Source organism: Gouania willdenowi, chromosome 3, assembly GCF_900634775.1.
Source record: "Gouania willdenowi chromosome 3, fGouWil2.1, whole genome shotgun sequence".
NCBI classification, from domain to species: Eukaryota; Metazoa; Chordata; class Actinopteri; order Blenniiformes; family Gobiesocidae; genus Gouania; species Gouania willdenowi.
Genome location: NC_041046.1, coordinates 22,610,288 through 22,628,821, shown reverse-complemented (window position 1 = coordinate 22,628,821; position 18,534 = coordinate 22,610,288). Strand labels below are relative to the sequence as shown.

The following is an 18,534-nucleotide window of genomic DNA, read 5'->3' as shown; positions in this document are numbered from 1 at the left end:
TTTCCATATTACCAAATATATCTTATAATTATATCTTGAATCTCAATATATTGCCCAGACCTATATATACATACATCTTAATTTCCGAGCATAAGTGATCAACCTGCTCAACAAAAAAATGCTTTACAAATATAATTAATAATAAATATTTGGACTTGTGACCTAATAACATCAATCATGGTCTTAACTATAATTTTGAACTCAATGGTTCAGATTTAATCATTGATGGTGGTCAGTATATCAATGTTGTTATTGTGCACTGTAACCCTGCGAGAGTGGCTATAATAAGTATAATAAACATGACAACTTTTTATTCCTTTACATTTATTAAGAATGTAAAAAGAACAGAGTGAATCATTTTATCCAAAAAAAGAAATCTAAATAAAGGCAGAGCGTTGGTCAGGATGAGAGGAAAACATGTTTCTATAAAGCAGGTGAACCAACAGGATGTACCAGGAACAGAGGAACCCCGCCCCCTCAGTCCTTCCTCAGTGGTAAGGTCTGCTCCTTGATGCCCTCCTTAGTGACAATACAGATTCTGAGAGCATCTCCTGTGTAGACGTCTCTCTCTGCGGCTGAGATGAACACGTCTTTGACCAGCTGGACAGCTTTTTCCTGAGTCAGAGGGACATGCTGCACTCCCTCCATGTTCTTGAATCCAATCTGTGGGAGTTTGTGTTGAATGAAAAGTTAGACTGAGCGTAGTGTTTGTGGAAAGAGAAATGTGTAAATGCCTGTGGTGTTGCTTTGTCATACCTGGTTGTCCAGCAGTGGCTGCAACATGGCACTGGCAGATCCTCCTGCCTTGTAGGTGTCTCTCTGATAAGAGCCCACTGGGTCAAAGCTGTACACAGCTCCTTTGCCTGAAGTAAACATTTCAGTTAAACATTTGGGAAACATTTGGTTGAAAGAAATCCATCCTAATCTGAAGAAAAGCAAAGAATCTTCAAAAATGCAACTTTTTTTAAAAATCATATCAGTACACACCCTCTTCATCCAGGCCTCCGATGATGTTGTACACATAGTAAGGAAAGAACCGCCTGCCGTACAGGATGGTGGACAACATGGCTGCAATGGCTCCACTAGTCATTATCTTATTGTTTGAGTGTTTGTACATCTAGAAAGAGAAAAACACAATAATGTTAAATTTAATGAAAAGTCTGTGACACTGACTCCATTACCCTTGGAAATACCGAAAATCTGCAATAAAAACTGGCAATGGAAAGACCTGAATTTCGAAAAAACATTCAAATATGGCTAAAAAGTTGGTACACTTTCATGAGGAGGATTTTCAGACGTTTCAATGTTGAAATGTGTTGCAAAAGCACCATGGAAACACTTTTTCCGCAAATACCTGGTTACATGGCCGCTTCTCTCCGAGAAAACATGACGAGGTACGTGTAGACAGAAGATTAGACCTGGGACATTTCTCAGCATTATACTTTAAAATTATTACTACCACATTAGACGTTAAACAACAAAGGAATACAGTTTTATAAGGAGGTTCTGAGCGTCCGTCTTTCTGCAGCAAAGTCACACGGGATGAGATTTCACGGGAGTTACGAGGCTCCTGCCCAAAATAGCCTTCAATGGAAACATGTTCAAACATTTAGAGAAATCTGTAATGGAAACCCAGCTAGTGTCTGTGATTCTACCCAATGATGAAGTGGACTCACAAAGATAAATGCTTGTCTAAAGGTGAGAGCCACTGCTGAATGGAAAATAATAGTGAAACCTCAGCTCAGCTTACTTTTAGTCTGGAGTCGATGATTTTGGTCAGAGTCAGGCAGTCCCCATGGAAACCACTGCAGCCAATGACAGTCGTATCCGTCCTGTAATTAGAAAGCAGGTATGTAAAAGTAGCAGTGAATGGTAAAGTCGACATATACGCAAAAATCTACTTGCAATCTTTATGTAGTGTAAATTATATGAACAATAAAAAAGTGTCAATATTTCAAGTAAGGTTTAATTACTCCTGACTGCAAAATTTGTAATAAAAGACGACAATCTATAAAATCCCATCCCTGCCAGTAAAAAATAAATAAATAAATAAAAAAAAAACAAAAAAACTAGGAAAATTAAATAAATAAAAATCTATGTCATAATTATGAAATAGTATCTAAATTGTCTTCCTTGTGATGCCCCAAAGTAACAGTTGGCTGAGACAATCTTTACAGATAGAGGTCATCATTAAAGACTAGTTTTGACGTGGATCCACAAATCATGAAGTTGTAGTTATTTTGAAGGAATCTCACAACATCAAAATCAGCTTCCGGACCCTGGAGAGAAAACTACAGAAGAACCCATTTGCAACCTTGCAGTGAGCATGCACAAGCTGTTTGGCATGATCACCTAGGTCATGACTCATCATTATAAGATATTTCACTATTCCAAGTTGTTCTTTTTACTGGCGGGAATGGGCTTCCATAACAAATTGAACTGAGTATCAGATCAATACACTGAATAGTTAAGAGTGGTGCTGACTGATGGTTTAGTGCGTAGGCATGACGGTGCACATACAGTTTGTAGCACTTTGGAGAGTCCCTGCTGTGAATGGCGTATCCTTCACTCAGTCTGGTGTCTGAGGCTACGATAGCAAAATCCTCCCCAGCAACAGCGAGTACAGTCCTACAGACACACAGCACACACACGGTTAACACAACGAAACTGAAACTGTGACAAAAACACTGAAATGTAGATTATTATTTTAAACATTTCACAAACGAGGAAGAAGCCTCAATGCTTTAAATACTTCTACACTGTTAGCTGTTTAATAAACTACTGAACTTTATGTTAAGCGAACAGCAGGCTAGCTTGTTAGCACTGTCCAGTATAAGAGGATGTAACATTAGCTAGAGGCTAAAAGCTCCGCGGTGAAGATGTTACTAACCCTCCGTTGAAGGTGTACGGGGAGAAGCGATGCTCTGCATGGCCGGTGTAGTGATAGTCCTTCATCTTCCCCGAGTCTCCAAAAGTGTGTGTGGAGAGCATGTTTATGTCAGAAAGCTGAGTGTTTAGACAGGAGGCTAAAGTCGCTGTATCACCGCACTATGGCAGCCGCTTCCTCTACTCATCACACACAGCTTCACAGGGACTCTGTGCGACAGCGCCTCCACAGGCAGACCCGGGAAAAACAGGAGGGTCTTCTTCTTCTTTGGGGTTTATTGGCACATTCAACACGTGCACGTAGACTACGTCACTTCCGTCACTTGCAGAGCTGCTGGGACGTGATATTTGAATGTACACCGACCATACGATGTTTGTTAAATATTTTAATAGTACATGTTTAAATATGTGACTTTTTTGTGGTGTTTTTAATTGTTTATTAAAAAAAAAACAACAACAATTAAAAAAAACAGATAAAAACACAATACACAAAATTGACAATCAAACCACAGAGAAAGTAAATTAAAAACCAAAGTGAAAGGATTGCGTAGTGACAGTTGTACTTTATTTTTTCTCTCAAATCTTTACAGTCCCGGCTAGACTGATCTCAGAAAAAATGAAATTATGCCCACTGTATTTACTGTATTTTTATTTGATCATAAAGCTATTACTATTGAAATCAACCTTTTATCCAAGAAAGCTGGGAAAAACACTGACTATTGCAAATGTAATAAAAGTACTGAACAATGATGACTTTAAAAGGCAAACTCAAAACCTTATTGAAAAACACTGGCGAATGGTCACATTCACTAATTATTATGGAAGATCCTGGGAATTATTGAAATTTGAATTAGAAAGGTGGCAATGGTGTCATTGAGCAAACGAAAGTCTAAAGCAAAGCAAAGAACGAAAAAGAATGGCAAACTGTTTCACAAATCATGAATTTAACTGAAAAGGTAAGCTTAACCAAGGGTGAACAAATGTAATGAATTTTTAGTCTCACTTAACCAAATGTATGAGGAACAGCCCAAATGTTATTCTATTAGATCAAGAAGGAAATGGCTTGAACAAGATGAAAAATGCTCCGAATATTTTTTCAATTTGGAAAAAAAAAAAAAAACAAGTAAAACTAAACATAAAAGATACTGTTTGTGAAGATGATAAAATGACTGGAGAATATGTTGCCAACTTTTACAGAAAACTATACTCCAAGGAAATTCTTGATGAAAATAAAATGGATTCATACTGTCAAAATACAGAACAGAAATAAAAACAATTGAGGAAGAATTTTAAAATGATTGTGACTGAAAGATAACAAGTCTCCAGGTAATGATGGCCTGACAGGTGAATTTTATAAATATTTCAAATAATTTCTTGCTCCATTTCTGGTTCATGTGTTTGAGGAAGCCTTAACATCTACCACCAACATTACAACAATAAGGTCTTATGAAATTAATACCCAAACGAAAAGAAAAGATAAAATTAATATTGACAACTGGAGGTCGATTAGCTTGTTAAATAATGACGCCAACATTTTAGCTTCCATTTTAGCAAAGAGACTTAAGATGAGACTGGCTGAACTTATTGATGAAAAGCAGTCAGGATTTATGCCAGGTCGCTGTATTATCAATAACGTCAGGTTAATTTGGGATCTATTGGATTATAATGAATATATTGCTGAGGTCAGTCTTGTTTTATTTGTGGATTTCTATAAAGGATTTGATTCAGTCAATCATGAATTCATGCTAAAAACACTAAAAAAAAACCCTTAGGATTTGGAGATCGATTCATCACAGTAATTCAAACACTCTATAATGGTTGCAGTAGCTCTGTAAAATTGGCTCATGGAACATCTCCAAGATTTTGTATAGAAAGAGGAATAAAACAGGGATGTCCTATCAGTCCATACATCTTCCTGATTGTAGCATAAATGATGTTCCAAGGTATCAATGCTTTTGACAGAGAATTCAAAATTTCATAGCTGGCTGACAATGCAGCAATATTCATCAATAATCAGGCAGAGGTGAGGACAGTAATGAATTGCATCAATATTAACAATGAATCTCAATACATCAGTCCTGTTACCACTTAAAAACTGTGAAGATCTTGAAATACATAGCATGTCCTGTAAAGAAAAGGTGACCTATCTTGGAATAATTGTTAAAGGTGCAGTCCGCAACTTTCAGATCCCTCTCTCCCCCTTCTGAGAATGGTGGTTCTCAGACAATGGCAATTCAATTCAATAATAATAGCTTGGTTTCAACCCAAAGAGGACAGTCACTCTTACATTTGTACAACAAAATATGCTAAATTTAAATACTTGGAGTAAAATGTCAAAGGGTTGGGCTAGGGCACGTGTCAAACAAGGCACTGGGTCCAAATCTGGCACTTCAGGGCATCAAATTTGGCTCGCTCAAGAAAGATGAAATGATAGAAAAAACATTGAAACATTTTGTAAATAAACAACTAATTCACTTGTAGATTTCTCAGCCTCCTCCAAATACAAAAAAATCAATTAAAATCAACAATATTTCCTGAGCTCAGTTTTCCAGTTCTTATGTCACACAATGGCACTAATTTTCAGTCTCAAATTGTTTAAAGAACTCTTAATTTTCCCAAAAATCTGTCAAATTTCCCTCAAGGTATTCCTCGAAAATTCCCAAAATCAGGGAAATTTTAGTGAAGATCCTGCAGGGACTGATATACTCACCTACATTATCATTTATATGTGGAAGTGCAAACCAGGGCACATTAATGTTGAAGTTGTTCTTTTTTCCCACCTAAATCCTGTGGCTCAAACTGGTTTTTATTTGGCCCCTGAACTAAGATGAGTTTGACACCTCTGGACTAGGGTCAATAAACAATACTACTTCATACCAAATACATTGGTTTGGGATTTAGTTAGTGTCTAAAAAAAACTGTGCCTCAGGAATCACTTCCATAAACAACCAAGAACTAACAGATCACAATAATACCTCCAGGCTGGTTTTGACTGGACGATTGGGAGTTTAACACATTTAAGTTAAGTAAGCATCTCCAGATATTAATAAGTGCAAACTCCTTGCGAAAACTTCTTAAAAAATCCCCATAGCAACCAGGCTCACATACTAAATGTAAAAGAGAAATTATTTTGCACTTTTCTTATTTACAGATAGTGAAACTCTCATTCACTACCCATAGGTTTAGAGCAACAACTGACCAATAATGCATTGCTTGTATTTGTACATTTATTGTAGTGTAGATACCAAATAATTCCGTTTTTTTTAAAAAGTTTTTATTAGAAGAAAAAACAGTCGTGATTCAGTCGCCATGACATACACGTGTTCATGACAGAACAATTTAAAAAAAATAACACGTTTCCAAAAAGCACAAAATGTGATTGTGGACACACATTATTCTTGAACCTGATGGTTGTCTATTGAAGTGTATGTATGAATCAATGCAATCAGAAGTGGTTATTGTTTCCTACAACAGTAACTGATATGGCTGAGATGCTGTTTGCACTAAGTGAGATTCACACCCACAACCTTGTAAGTTCTGCAGTCCTGAGGAGGATCAGTGTGTCTCTACATGTTATCACAGGATCAGAAGCACGTTTACAATGTTAAATAACATTGGCCTTTACTAACTAATAAAAAAAACAAAGGGAAAGAAAGCATCATTAAAAAAGTCGATCAGAAGTTATGAACATCAGTGAGTAGAAATGAACTCTGACCCTCTCAGTAGTTTCAGATTAAAAGCACCATTAGTTTAACAGTCAGTGTTGACGCTGTGAGTGGTTGACTCATGTCATTCATTTGGATGCAACTCAGCAAGAACCTCATTGCGATTCACATTTCATTCATTCAATATACACTGTGGGAAAAACTTCATCAATTTTTTTCTAAAGGGAAATAATTCATATTTTGCTTCTTAATCTTTAGGCCTGGATATAAAGTCCTGTAAAAATCTAACATAAAGTGGTTCAAAACCAGTTGAAACTGTTAAACATGAAGTAATTGTTGAATTATTTGTGGCTGTTACAGCGGATGGAACAAAGGCAGTTATCTGATTTAATGAAGATCATTTCTGGGCCGACTTTGACTTCTTTGGTGTTTTGCCTCCTTTCTTTTTGGGAGTGATGAAATCTTTCTCACATACCTCACAAACCCAAAGACCTGTGGAGAGAGACATTTGTGAATAACCGTAGCAGAGATGAACACACAAGCAGAAGTAACTGATTACAAGTACTCACGTTACTGTAATTGAGTTGCTTTTATGGGTACTTGTACTTTTTTTTTAGTATATTTCTAAATCAGTAAATGTACTTGTACTCAAGTACATTTTAAATGAAGTAAAGTCATTTGTTACATTCCTACATCTGACCATTACTGAGTAAATTATTATTTTTTGTTTTAAAAAGATCAACAAACATTATGAAATCACAAAAAATTAAATAACCAGACAACAATCAAATCCATCACATTATAGTCGACCAATCAGATTAAACGTAATGCACCGTGCCAAAACAGCTTTGAATGGAGGTTATTTTCATTTTGAATTGAATTCATTAATGTTATTTTATTTTTCAATACCGATGCATTTTGATAAACCTTTTTTATTTTATACATATGCCTTTGTGGAAAATAAATTAAGTTCCAGTTGTTGAAGGTTTGTACAAATATTTGTCAATTTAAAAATATGTATGTAAAAACTGCCAATATGCTTCAGAAAGTTGACTTGTAGGGTGATTTGTAAATACATTTTGATTTGTCTATTTTGATGGGATCATTAATTATTTAATAGGTTAAGCGACAGAAATATAAGAATGCTATTCTTCTTACTGCTCCTACACATCCTTGACATTGCCGCTATGAGATGGCGTGTTATTAAGTCATAGGGGGAAAAGTTTTTTTTCTTTGAGGGAAGGTCAAGGTTACACATCGAAAAGAAATGGTACCAGTCTGAGCACTGTATCTCAATGAAGTCATGGACTTTGACCCCTACCAATCTTTTTACTGGTGGGTCGTACATCTTCAATCCAAAGAAACAAAATACTCCACTTGAGATGAGCTGTTCATAAATGTAAGAATCAAACTTGTACAATAAATATTCATAGAGATATGTTGGTATTTGACACTTGACACGACCTTGACATTGACATTTTGACATCAAAAAGGTCACATCCTTGACATTATTCCTATGAGATGACATACTTGTCATTAGTGCTGCATTATTAGCCTAGGAGGAGTTTTAGGACAAAGCAAGTTGCGGAAAAAAAAATAATAAGAAGAACTCCTACGATTACAATGTAGCAATAAAATAAATACATAGATAATACACCTCTGACTAATTGAGTTCCAACACAGCAGTAGCATGCATCGCTGAATAAAACACATACCTGTAGGAATGGAGTCCACGCCCACGCAGAATGTGTGGTACCCTCGGTCACACTTGTCACAGAACATCATCTCGTCCTCATGGTGGGGCTGCTGGCACACAGTGCACGTCTTACACTCCATACACTGCCACGGGTATGTCTGGATCACACACACCAGCTCCTTGCTCATGTCCAAGCAGGATGGGTGGCCTGAAAAGACACACACACAGAATACAGGCTGTGATGTGAATCAATGAAGTCAACATTACTGTAAGTCTGTAAACACATGTTCATCAGATATTTCTGTCTTTGGATTATGTGGACACGATAAAATACAATAAAAAAAAATCTGATTGCAGTGTCACAATTTATCATTGTTTGCATGCAAATGGTGATCAAACAAAAAAAAACTAAACAGAAGCAATGGAAAGTATGTGAACTTACCGCTGTTATCACACTGGGAGCAGTGAATGAGTGCTTCTGGCCTGCCTTTCTTGTTGGCCTCTTTACCCTTCTGGCAAATCCCACACATAGCATGGGGAATGACCTTAGGCTGCAAGGGCAGAATAATGCTATAAAAACCAGACATGCACCGTAATCCTGTAGTCATGGACAAACAGCAGTGTGTGTTCACTAGATTTTGTGTGTGTGTGTGTGTGTGTGCGTGCAGACGACCACACAGACTGGATACAAACAGAGGCATCTTTCTAAATTCAGGGTCACAGCAAGTAAAACTTATTGTTTTTTTTAATTATAGAGTTCAACCAACAACCTCATCTTAGGCGTCAAAGCTTCAACTAAAATAGTGATTTTTGACAACTAATTTGATTATTAGTGTGCTTGGATACAATCTTGGTTCCTGCTTTTCCAATCACAGGGCAATGGTTTGTAAGTTTGTAGGACAGCAGAAAGGACAGAAAACAGAAGGAAATCCAAGAGGTTTAACACCTTCTGCACAGTGAACTGATGCAAAAATATCACATCAACTCTGTGCTTACGTTCTAATAATCTTATAGTTTTGTATTATTTGGGTAAACAAGTAGTTTTGTTTTAACTTATATTGCGTCCCTTCCAAAACCTCAACAATGGTGAGACATCCTTAACTCCATTGCACCAAAGGTTGAACTAAAATACAGGACACTGTTAAAAAGATTGAAGACTAGAAACAGAAGATTAGGACAAAGCTGAGAGCAGAGCAGCAGCATGAGAGAGAGAGAGAGAGAGAGAGAGAGAGAGAGAGAGAGAAATGGCCACATTTCAGTCAGATAATAAAACACATTATTAATATTTATTAACCTACTCTTCAAAGAAACATCTGAAATGACTTTTAAAATGAGACAGAAGATTTGGCAGGAGTGAAATACGCTATAAAGTGTTATGATTTCTGACTTAATTTTCATCAAATAATATTACAAATCTGTAATAAAGTATTATTTTCCCTACAAAACAGTATCAGTTCTAATCAGTACACCAGTGCACACAGCTGTTTTAAACATGTTGTTTAACTACCCACACATTTCTACAGGCTTCCTTAAACTCTACAGATGATCCTTAGCAGATTAAACTTCAGTTCACAAAAAGTAAAACTGTTGGTATATTTACATATTGAACTCATTGATCTCCAGCGCTAGCCGCAATCTTCTGCAACTTGTGTTTTTATGCATGTATTAATCACATGACCAGGGACTTAACTCGCCCAACCACTGGATCAACAATATTCAACAATGTCAGTTTCTTTGTGCTTTTAAAAAAAAAAAAAAGAAATGCTTGAACAGCACATCTTTGAATCCTAGCCTCGCTGAGACTTTGACGACAAAATCAAACCATCTTCTGCCCTGTTGTTCCTCTAAACCCTGCCATAATTTGGCCATTTTGTAGTTAAATGACCACAGAAACCACTATATTATTATTATTATTGGTTTTTAAATGCATTTTGAATATTTGTCTCAGACTTGAAAAGTTAAACATGCACAATATTTTGAATGAGTTGTTTCTCTTTTTTATTTATAATCTGACAATCCTATCCTGTTTATTTAAAAAAAAATAATATAGACATGATGGCTCATCCACCTGTAAGGTGTATACAGCATGTAGCAGTTTGAGTTGACTTTATATGACATATTAATAATAATAATATATATTATACTGGCACGGGCGTGAATAAGTAAATACAAAAGGAACCAACAGTGAATGAGATTTTTTTGTTTTTTATCATGTAAAATGTAATGATGCTCATGCAATAAATAATCATAAATAAAACTTGCAATGAGTAACAGATTTGAGCAAAATTCTTCTGCGGAGCGATTGAATAATTTACAGTCAACTTGGATTCAACTTTGGTGTTCATAAGTCAGGTTTATTTATGAGCGGTTTGTGAAAATAACATCCTCATTATGAAGACACTGCAAAACGCTGTGTGTCCTGGAGATGATGGTCAGACCAAAGAGAAGCTACATCCATTAGTCTGCAACCTAATCCCTCTGTGATGTTAGAAAAAGATTTTAAAAAAAATAAAGACATAAATAAAAGTATCTTTTCCACAGCATTATTAAAGCCATTTCTCTTTGACCCATTTGTTACAAGCTACAACTTAAAACTGCTGCAGACCATAGTCTGTTATCAGATAAATCCATTGTATAGGCCTCATAAATCAATAAATCAAACATCATTTGCTTGAAAAAAAAAAAAAAAAAGACTAAAAGTTTGAAATTGCAACCGGCACGTTTGCTTTGATCTGCATCATAAACATTATCGGAAAAATTCCATGCATTGCATTGTGGAATGTGGAGGCCCCACAAACAGATGCACATAGAAGCATTTTTTACTTCATTTTTACGGTGATTTCTTGTGTTTGCCCCAAAAAGCTCAGCCAAAGTGACTCAGCACAATTCAGGTGTTTTCACAGACTGAAAGTTTTGGCAAAACAATGGTGGATGTTGATTTCGGGGCTTACAGAGAAACATCTGAATCTGGCTAAAATGGAATGTTTCACGTAGTGAGGTGATACCACAGGGAATACTGAGAACACACTAGAACGTGGTGTCAAAAATCAATCACCACCTCCTCGTCTGGTGAAGAAACAAAAGAAATCACGCTAAAAATGAAGTAAAAAAACTTCTACATCCCACAATGCAATGGGCAAAACTTTTCCAACAATGTCAATAAGCGAGTGTTAACAGCAGGGATGAAAACAAAACTTTCGAGTGGCAATTTCATCCTTTTATGTCTTTTTTTTTTTTTTTTTTTTTTTAGAGCAAATGATCTTTGTTTTGTTGATCTATGAGGCGTACACTAGGTTGTTAAAAAAAACCTATCGTCTCCTGCAGCTTTAACTTTCAGTTGATTTTGAGAAATGAGTGTATTAGTGATGAATGAAAATTAATTGATAAAGTACTTTTAAATAAAGAAAAGTTCATCACACTAGAGGACCACCATCACCACACAGCTTAGTGACCCCACACATAAGGTTGAGAATCTTGGCACTGAGGGCATGTGGACTTTTTGGGGGTGTTTTAAATCTACAGGCTTGGCGAAAAAAAAAATGTCAGCCAGGTTTGAGGCTATAAAGGGTCTCACTGTCTCTGACATGTTGGGGAAGTTTCCAACCTGAGGTTAGAAAGAGCAGGAAGCAGGAAGCTGGTGTGTATAAAATCAACCAACAGGTAACACCCAGGTCATATCGGCTGATGTAGTGCTTTCTGACACAATAAAAGTACAAGTCATACGTTATACAAACAAAGAGACTCTTTTATCAATAAACACTTCAAACATTAATATTACTTCACATATAAATGTTTAAAGCCTCTACTATCAACATCAACTACTTTTCTTTTAAATAAAAAAAGCATCCACACTCTGCTTGAAGCTTATATATATATATATATATACACTTCTATATCAGAATAACATTAAGAGGGACAAAAACTAGCAGCCCAAACATCCACTTACTTGTCTTGAAACTTTCTTCTTTTAACAAGTGAGGACAGACGAGAGGTATATTAAAAACAATCAAGAAAAACTGTTAAAGTTCTCTTCTCTGAAAAACCAAAAAAAGTGCATCGAAAAACGTCCCTTTAAGTTGTTCTTATTGCTCAGTCTGGTAAAAAAAGGGAGAAAAAGCCACGTGGCAATCACAAAAAAATGCTTGTTTTTTAACGGTATGTGTGTGCATGTGTTATCCTCGCTGAAAAGCTGACAAACTGTAGAACAAAGTGAAGAAAACGAGCGAGGGGGGAGTGGGATGGATGGAGTAAGGGTGTGGTAGTAGTAGAAAGAGAAGGAGGGGGTAGAAAAGTGCTGCTGCTGTTGTTGGAGGAGAGTTCAGTTGGTTTTGTCCTCTACCTTGTACCCCGGGGTAGCTTTGTGGGACAAGGAATGGCGCTGGTTGCCGTCTTTGCCTGGCGTCCTGTCTTTGGCCTTGGACTTGCGTTTGCCGCCTCCTTCCTGGCTCTCCACGTCTGACGTGTTCCCTGAAGAACTGTCCTGCTGAGTCAGGGTTTGGAGTCAATTACATTTCTAAATTGCAATTACGTCTTCAATTATCTATGTTTAATTACAACTCCATTATGATTACGGTGACCAGCATTTTTTTCAAATTCCAATTAAATTTACAATTATTATTTTTCCACTGAGTCAATTAGAATTACTGCGCCTTTAATAAATAAGCCCATAAAACTAAACCTTCTGTCTTAAATCATTGTAAAATACACTAAAAACAATTATCTTTCATCCAATTTGTTTCTCATCTCTTAGTTATCTTGTTGTACTTCATTATCCATAAAAATATTGGTATCAATGTCTTTGGTGTGGGAGCCCGAGCCTTTTTCCTGTCAGAGTACGCCTCAATTTCAATTTATGAAAAAAAAAATGAAAAACTTATACTCAAGAGAACTAAAACATAGTGGGGGTAACAAGATATAAAACATTTTGTAACTACGTATGTGTAAGCCATAGAACTCTAACATGGTTCCCCAGTTTTGCGTGTAATTAAATAATAGTTTTAATAAAAATGTCTATACCAATTACAATTACAAAGTAAATAATCTGAATTCAATTACAATTAAATCATGATGACAATAGCAACAGATGTTTTAAATTATTGTTACAATTATAATTATGCCATAATTGTAATTAATGATCAATTACGCGATTACAATTATAATTGACCCCAACTCAAGTTAGTGGAGTAACAAATTACACACTTTATTCTTAAAATCTTAAAATAATTACCTTTTCAAGATCTAGAACCACACTAAGCTGAGAATTAGTCAACTCTTGAAATATTAGACTCACTTTATTAGTAGTTTCATGCTACTTTTTCCCAATAAAAAATAATATTGTTCACCAGCTATTATCTAGCCCGTATATATTTATTTACTTACAATGATTTGCTTGTGTAAACAACTAGTGCAGTGTGTTTAAGTTACTTTTGCTTTAATACACAGAGTTGATATAAAAACAAAACAAACAAATCCACTGGTGTGATTACAAAACACATGACAGCTAAAGGTGGAAAACTTTCAAAGGTAGTTTACTTAAAAATTGTGCCACGCAGAAGTGACTTAATGACGAAATATTACACATTTCATTTATAGAAAAGTAAGACTTTTCATCACATGGTACAGCCAAGTTTTCTTCTTCTTGTCTCTTTAACTGTTCATAATCTAACCTGAACAGTAATAGAATCATTAAAGAAATAGAAAATATTAAACTTTTTCCGATCAGATTTTGTTTCCTTACAGACAAGTTCTTCTTTTTGTCGTTCTTTGCTTCCTCCGCGTCGTCGGAGTCAGGCTCAGAGTCCAGAGCGGGAAGCTCTGGGTCCAGAGGAGGCTCAAACAGAGCTGTGTTCAGCGGCAGATACCGCAGCTCATTAGGAGAGTACCTGTCATGGAGAGCATGGTGGTTGGACAAGGAGACATTAGTAGCTTAAATAGTTTTTTGGATAGCATGTAAAAAAGTAAAATGAAATATTGTTTCAAATTGTGATCAACGGTAAGGAAAGAACCTTTTGTAATATTCCTGAAACTGTCCAGGAATGAGAGCCACAGGGAATGGCCCCGTTCTTGTCAGATCGGGTGCCAGCACTTTAAAGCGGCCCTGAGGCACCTGGATGATCTACAGCACCAGACACAGTTTTAACAAATATTATTTAAGCACCTAAAACCAGAACAGATTGTCTTACTGTTACTGTATCATCTATTCCCCCCCACAGGTTTGAATTACATGTGTCTGCAGGTCAAAGTAGGCTCTCCTCTCCTCCATACGCTCCCTGTTGAAGTTACTGTTGAACTCTGCTGCTTTCTTCGCTGCTTTCTTTATGTACTCGGGAACTTTACTGGCTTCTACTTTCTGAGGGTTCTGCGGCTGCATTTGCTGTGGAACAAACAGGTATAAACATATTGAGTTGTTTGGAAAAGAAGAAAAAGCTTTTATTCCTCTCTGTGTCTTACAGAGTACTCTTTAGCTATCCTTTGTCGCTCCCTCTCTTGCAGGATAACAGAATACTCGGCGTGTTTTGCGGGGTGCTCCTTGATCATCATATCAATCACCTCATCACTCCGCAGAGCTGTAAGACCTACAGACACACAAACTTTTACAATAGGATTCCTCCAGATCTGAAGGATCTGAAAGAAATAGCCTTCAAAGACACCTGGGGCAGTTTTGCTCCAAACTGTGTAAGTACTGCGTAAAGGCTGAAACATACTCGGGCAGACACCCGCAAAGCAATGCAAAGCTCAGATTTTACAACCGCGAGGACTTCTCCGCATAGTTGGTGTCACACAAAACATTGCTCGGCATCAAATGTAGCACCAACCTGTATTTCACCCTCCTGGTAAAACAGAGCAGGAGAGATGAACACAAACTTAGAGGAGACTAGGACTAAGCAATTTTGCCTAAAAAACAATTTGAGTTTCAATACGATTTAGATTTTTTTCATTTCCAATGCACTTAAAAATGACTGCAGACATCAGATATATTGTCAAAAGTACAACTTTATTGCTGTGATTGTCCTCAAGAGTTAAAATGCATAGAACAATCCCACAATAAAAAGTAAATGAGGCTCTGTCATTCAACAATTTGAAGCTTTAACCCAGGTTTAAGCAAAAGTGCAACAGCAACTTCACAGTAGCTTAAATTTTCTGATTAAGAAATTAGATAACTACATATTCTATAACATATAACATTACAATTACATTAGCATCACAGCATAGTGTGAATAAAACATTGAACATGCCTGTGGCACACATATAGCCTACTCAAAGTGTAAACAAACAGGGGGCTGGCTCACATCGCGCTATGGTAACCCACAAGGACGGAACGCGAAAAAAAGTCAGAAAAAAAAAGTGGTGGGAAAAAATAAAAAAAATAATTACATTTAAAAATAAAAAAAAAAACAAAAAAACTTAAATTTGCAAAATAAAAATCGTTTTTGTCAACAAATTTGATAAATCAATTAAATTGATTTTTTACCCAGCCTTAGAGGAGAGACTGGCAGACGAGCTACGACAGTAGGGCCACCTTTAAAACACTTCCCAGGAGTACAAGGACTACAGAGAAGTGCTAAGGATCATGAGACACGTAGGATTTTAATGGAAACTACTACGCGGCGGTGCACATGTAAGCTCTGAGGAAAGTGGACAGTCTGCACAGAGTCTGTTGCGCGCAGGTTCCGCCCAAGTATGTTTGAGCCTTTATTTTTTAAAATCCAGCCTGTGTCTTACCCAGGGTGCACTGAGTCTCAGTGATGACGTTCTGTTCACGTAGGTAGAGCTTCTCTTTGTGGGACAGGTCTCTCCTCTCCATATCTACAGAGGGATTTAAATAAAAGTTCAACGCCTTTCAGGCCCATTTTAGCAAGCAAAACAATAATACACAAATACACACAAAAAGTAGCTGAAAAATAACCAGCTCTCACCAGTATGCACAGTTTATATCTAAAAAAAAAAACCATGATGTCTCATCAAACAGAATGAAGCTACATCAGAAATATTTTTTTAAATAGCTCCAAAGCAGCACATCTCATGATAGCCTTAGCTTAGCTTTTGGAACATTTCTCTTACCAGGATACTTCCTCTTGAATGATGTGACTCCCAGATACTCGCTGACCTGCTCCTGCAGCATGTAATACTCTCCAGTGTCATCAGGCGGCCACTTGTACTCTGTCAGGTTTTCTGCAGGAAAATAGGTCGGGCTGCAAAAATGAAGAGGAAAGGGATTCAGATGAAGAACTTAGAAAACTCCTCAGAAGTTCATTGTGATATGAGAGACAAAGTTTGGAAAAAATTTATTTCAAACTGCAATTCAGTTTGACACTTCCATTCATTAGGTTTTGTAATAAAGAAACAAAGTTCAGACATAGCAGGAACAAAAAGCTTTTTTTTTATAAAGTAGTGGAGCATTAAAAAAAACTGATGAATGTAAAGAAACTTCCATGTGAACAGCAATATCATTATATTTATGTACTGTATATGCTCATGTTAACACATACAACAAGAAAAACAACAGCCACAGTTGGCCTACCCCAGCTCCAGCAGAGTGGAGGTGTCACAGCTCCGAGAGCTGTCCCCTGAACCCATCCTCCTCCTCTTGGGGGGCTGGCTCCCATCATTAGACTCTTCCCCTGTCACATCTTCCTACAAAGAAATAATGCGCACACAATTAGGCAATACATAAAGAAGATTAAACTTGTTTGCTATAATTTATTTCATTTATTTTCCAAACAAGATGAAGTTTAATCTGCAGGTTTACATACTTGACATTTGGACTTCATTAACAATCTGCTGAATTACACAAAGTACAGACACATTGACGCAACAACTCCCCATACAAACATTTTATTTTCAAACTTTATAAGTTGACAATTAAAAGTGACAATAAACCCTTTTGCTGATTTTTTTTTTTTTTTTTTTTGGTAATTTCATGTTACATATATTGTGTGTTCCTTTAAAATAAATGTTTTTTTTTCCCCAAACGTGAGAAATAATCAACGTTACTCTAATTTTAAATATTTTATGTTTGAATTTTGTTTCAACTCCCATAACTTTATTATTTGAAACAATACTAAGTGCTCCCTGTTATGGAAGCGTGGAATTAAAACTCAGGCTCGCACATTAGATATTAGACACAGGATTTTAGACTTCTGAAAATAAACTTTTCACACTTGATAAGAAATTTAGAGATATAAACTTAATTTAAAAATGACACCTTATCCCACAAAGACTAGATACAGCCTATATATCAGCCCTGCTTCTAAAACTTAGAAACAGATTAACCTCTGCATTTGTAGCTCATTAACAGTATCCTGTGTGTACAGGTAATATGAGGTAGTGAAGATCCACATGTAAACACAAGCACCAACAGCTTGTTGTGATGATCGTAGAACATTATCTCAGCCCAGGATTTCCTTTGTCCTTAGTTACAGCACACAGCTCGGTGTTTGTAAACAGAGCAGTGTTTGTAAACAAACAGACCGAGTGGCGCTGCTCCGTCTAACAAAGAACAGACCAGCTAAAGGCTAACAGGCCAATTCAACAACACGCTCGGCTTGAGAGTCAAATAGAGCTCTTTTTAAAATGTAGTTTCACCTTCAGGGACTGTGCTCCGGGAGTAGCAGGGTTACTGTCGCAGGGGGGTCTGATAGGAAGCACTGTAGCCATGTTTCAGCGTAAAGTAGCTAGGCTAACTAGGCTAACTGACTAGCCGAGCTGTTGGTTCTTCTTCTGTGGTGTTGTTGCAGTTGCTGGTAAACCTTTAGAGACAATAGTGACATCTGCTGGACATGGGTCACACTGGGTCTGGGTATCGTTGGATAATCCCAAGACCCACACTGACGGCCAATGTAAATATTGTATGATCGTTTTTTTGTTTGTTTTTTGTTTTTGTTTTTTTTGCATAAAACTCTTTTCGAAATAATTACTGACTTGCATTGCTTGGCTGATACAGAACTTAGATGTATTACAGGGGAAAAAAAGCAGAAAAATAACAGCCAATGTTTCTGAAAACAATGGATCCCACAATTATATAGACATAGTTGAGTTTATATGTATATGCATATCTAAGTACATCTTGTTGAATGTACTTTTTTGAACATCGTTATCTCTATTGAGACATAAATAATTTAAATACCAATAGTGTGGGATTGAGGATTGGTGGCGAGGTAGTTCTTAAGTTTTCATAGTCCTGGACAATTCGACAGTACCGTACATCTCAGTGGAAATACTTTGGAATGTTTTTAGTTTTATTTGCTTAGTTTTTTGATTGGGGTGTGAAGGTGGGGTGGATTGTTA

The 18,534-nt window shown here is 36.6% G+C and overlaps 2 protein-coding genes across 3 annotated transcripts; both read right to left on the bottom strand.

Moving 5' to 3' along the window:
• Positions 1 to 307: 307 nt before the first annotated feature.
• On the bottom strand, positions 308 to 3,118 carry psmb1 (proteasome 20S subunit beta 1). The gene is made up of 6 exons (XM_028437046.1): positions 2,891 to 3,118; positions 2,521 to 2,628; positions 1,751 to 1,832; positions 988 to 1,117; positions 757 to 863; positions 308 to 663 (listed from the first exon to the last, which is right to left on the bottom strand). Exons 1-6 carry the CDS (start codon positions 2,989 to 2,991, stop codon positions 478 to 480), a joined length of 714 nt encoding a protein of 237 aa, XP_028292847.1. The 5' UTR covers positions 2,992 to 3,118; the 3' UTR covers positions 308 to 477.
• Positions 3,119 to 6,274: 3,156 nt separating this feature from the next.
• phf10 (PHD finger protein 10) lies at positions 6,275 to 18,020 on the bottom strand. 2 transcript variants are annotated; one of them, XM_028443267.1, is made up of 12 exons: positions 17,833 to 18,020; positions 16,769 to 16,881; positions 16,309 to 16,439; positions 15,970 to 16,053; positions 14,698 to 14,822; positions 14,471 to 14,620; positions 14,253 to 14,362; positions 13,985 to 14,129; positions 12,587 to 12,730; positions 8,690 to 8,798; positions 8,267 to 8,455; positions 6,275 to 7,043 (listed from the first exon to the last, which is right to left on the bottom strand). In XM_028443267.1, exons 1-12 carry the CDS (start codon positions 17,902 to 17,904, stop codon positions 6,949 to 6,951), a joined length of 1,467 nt encoding a protein of 488 aa, XP_028299068.1. In that variant the 5' UTR covers positions 17,905 to 18,020; the 3' UTR covers positions 6,275 to 6,948. The 2 variants fall into 2 exon arrangements, with proteins under 2 accessions (XP_028299068.1, XP_028299070.1); XM_028443269.1 differs by having other exon boundaries at positions 6,949 to 7,043; positions 12,587 to 12,727.
• Positions 18,021 to 18,534: the final 514 nt, after the last annotated feature.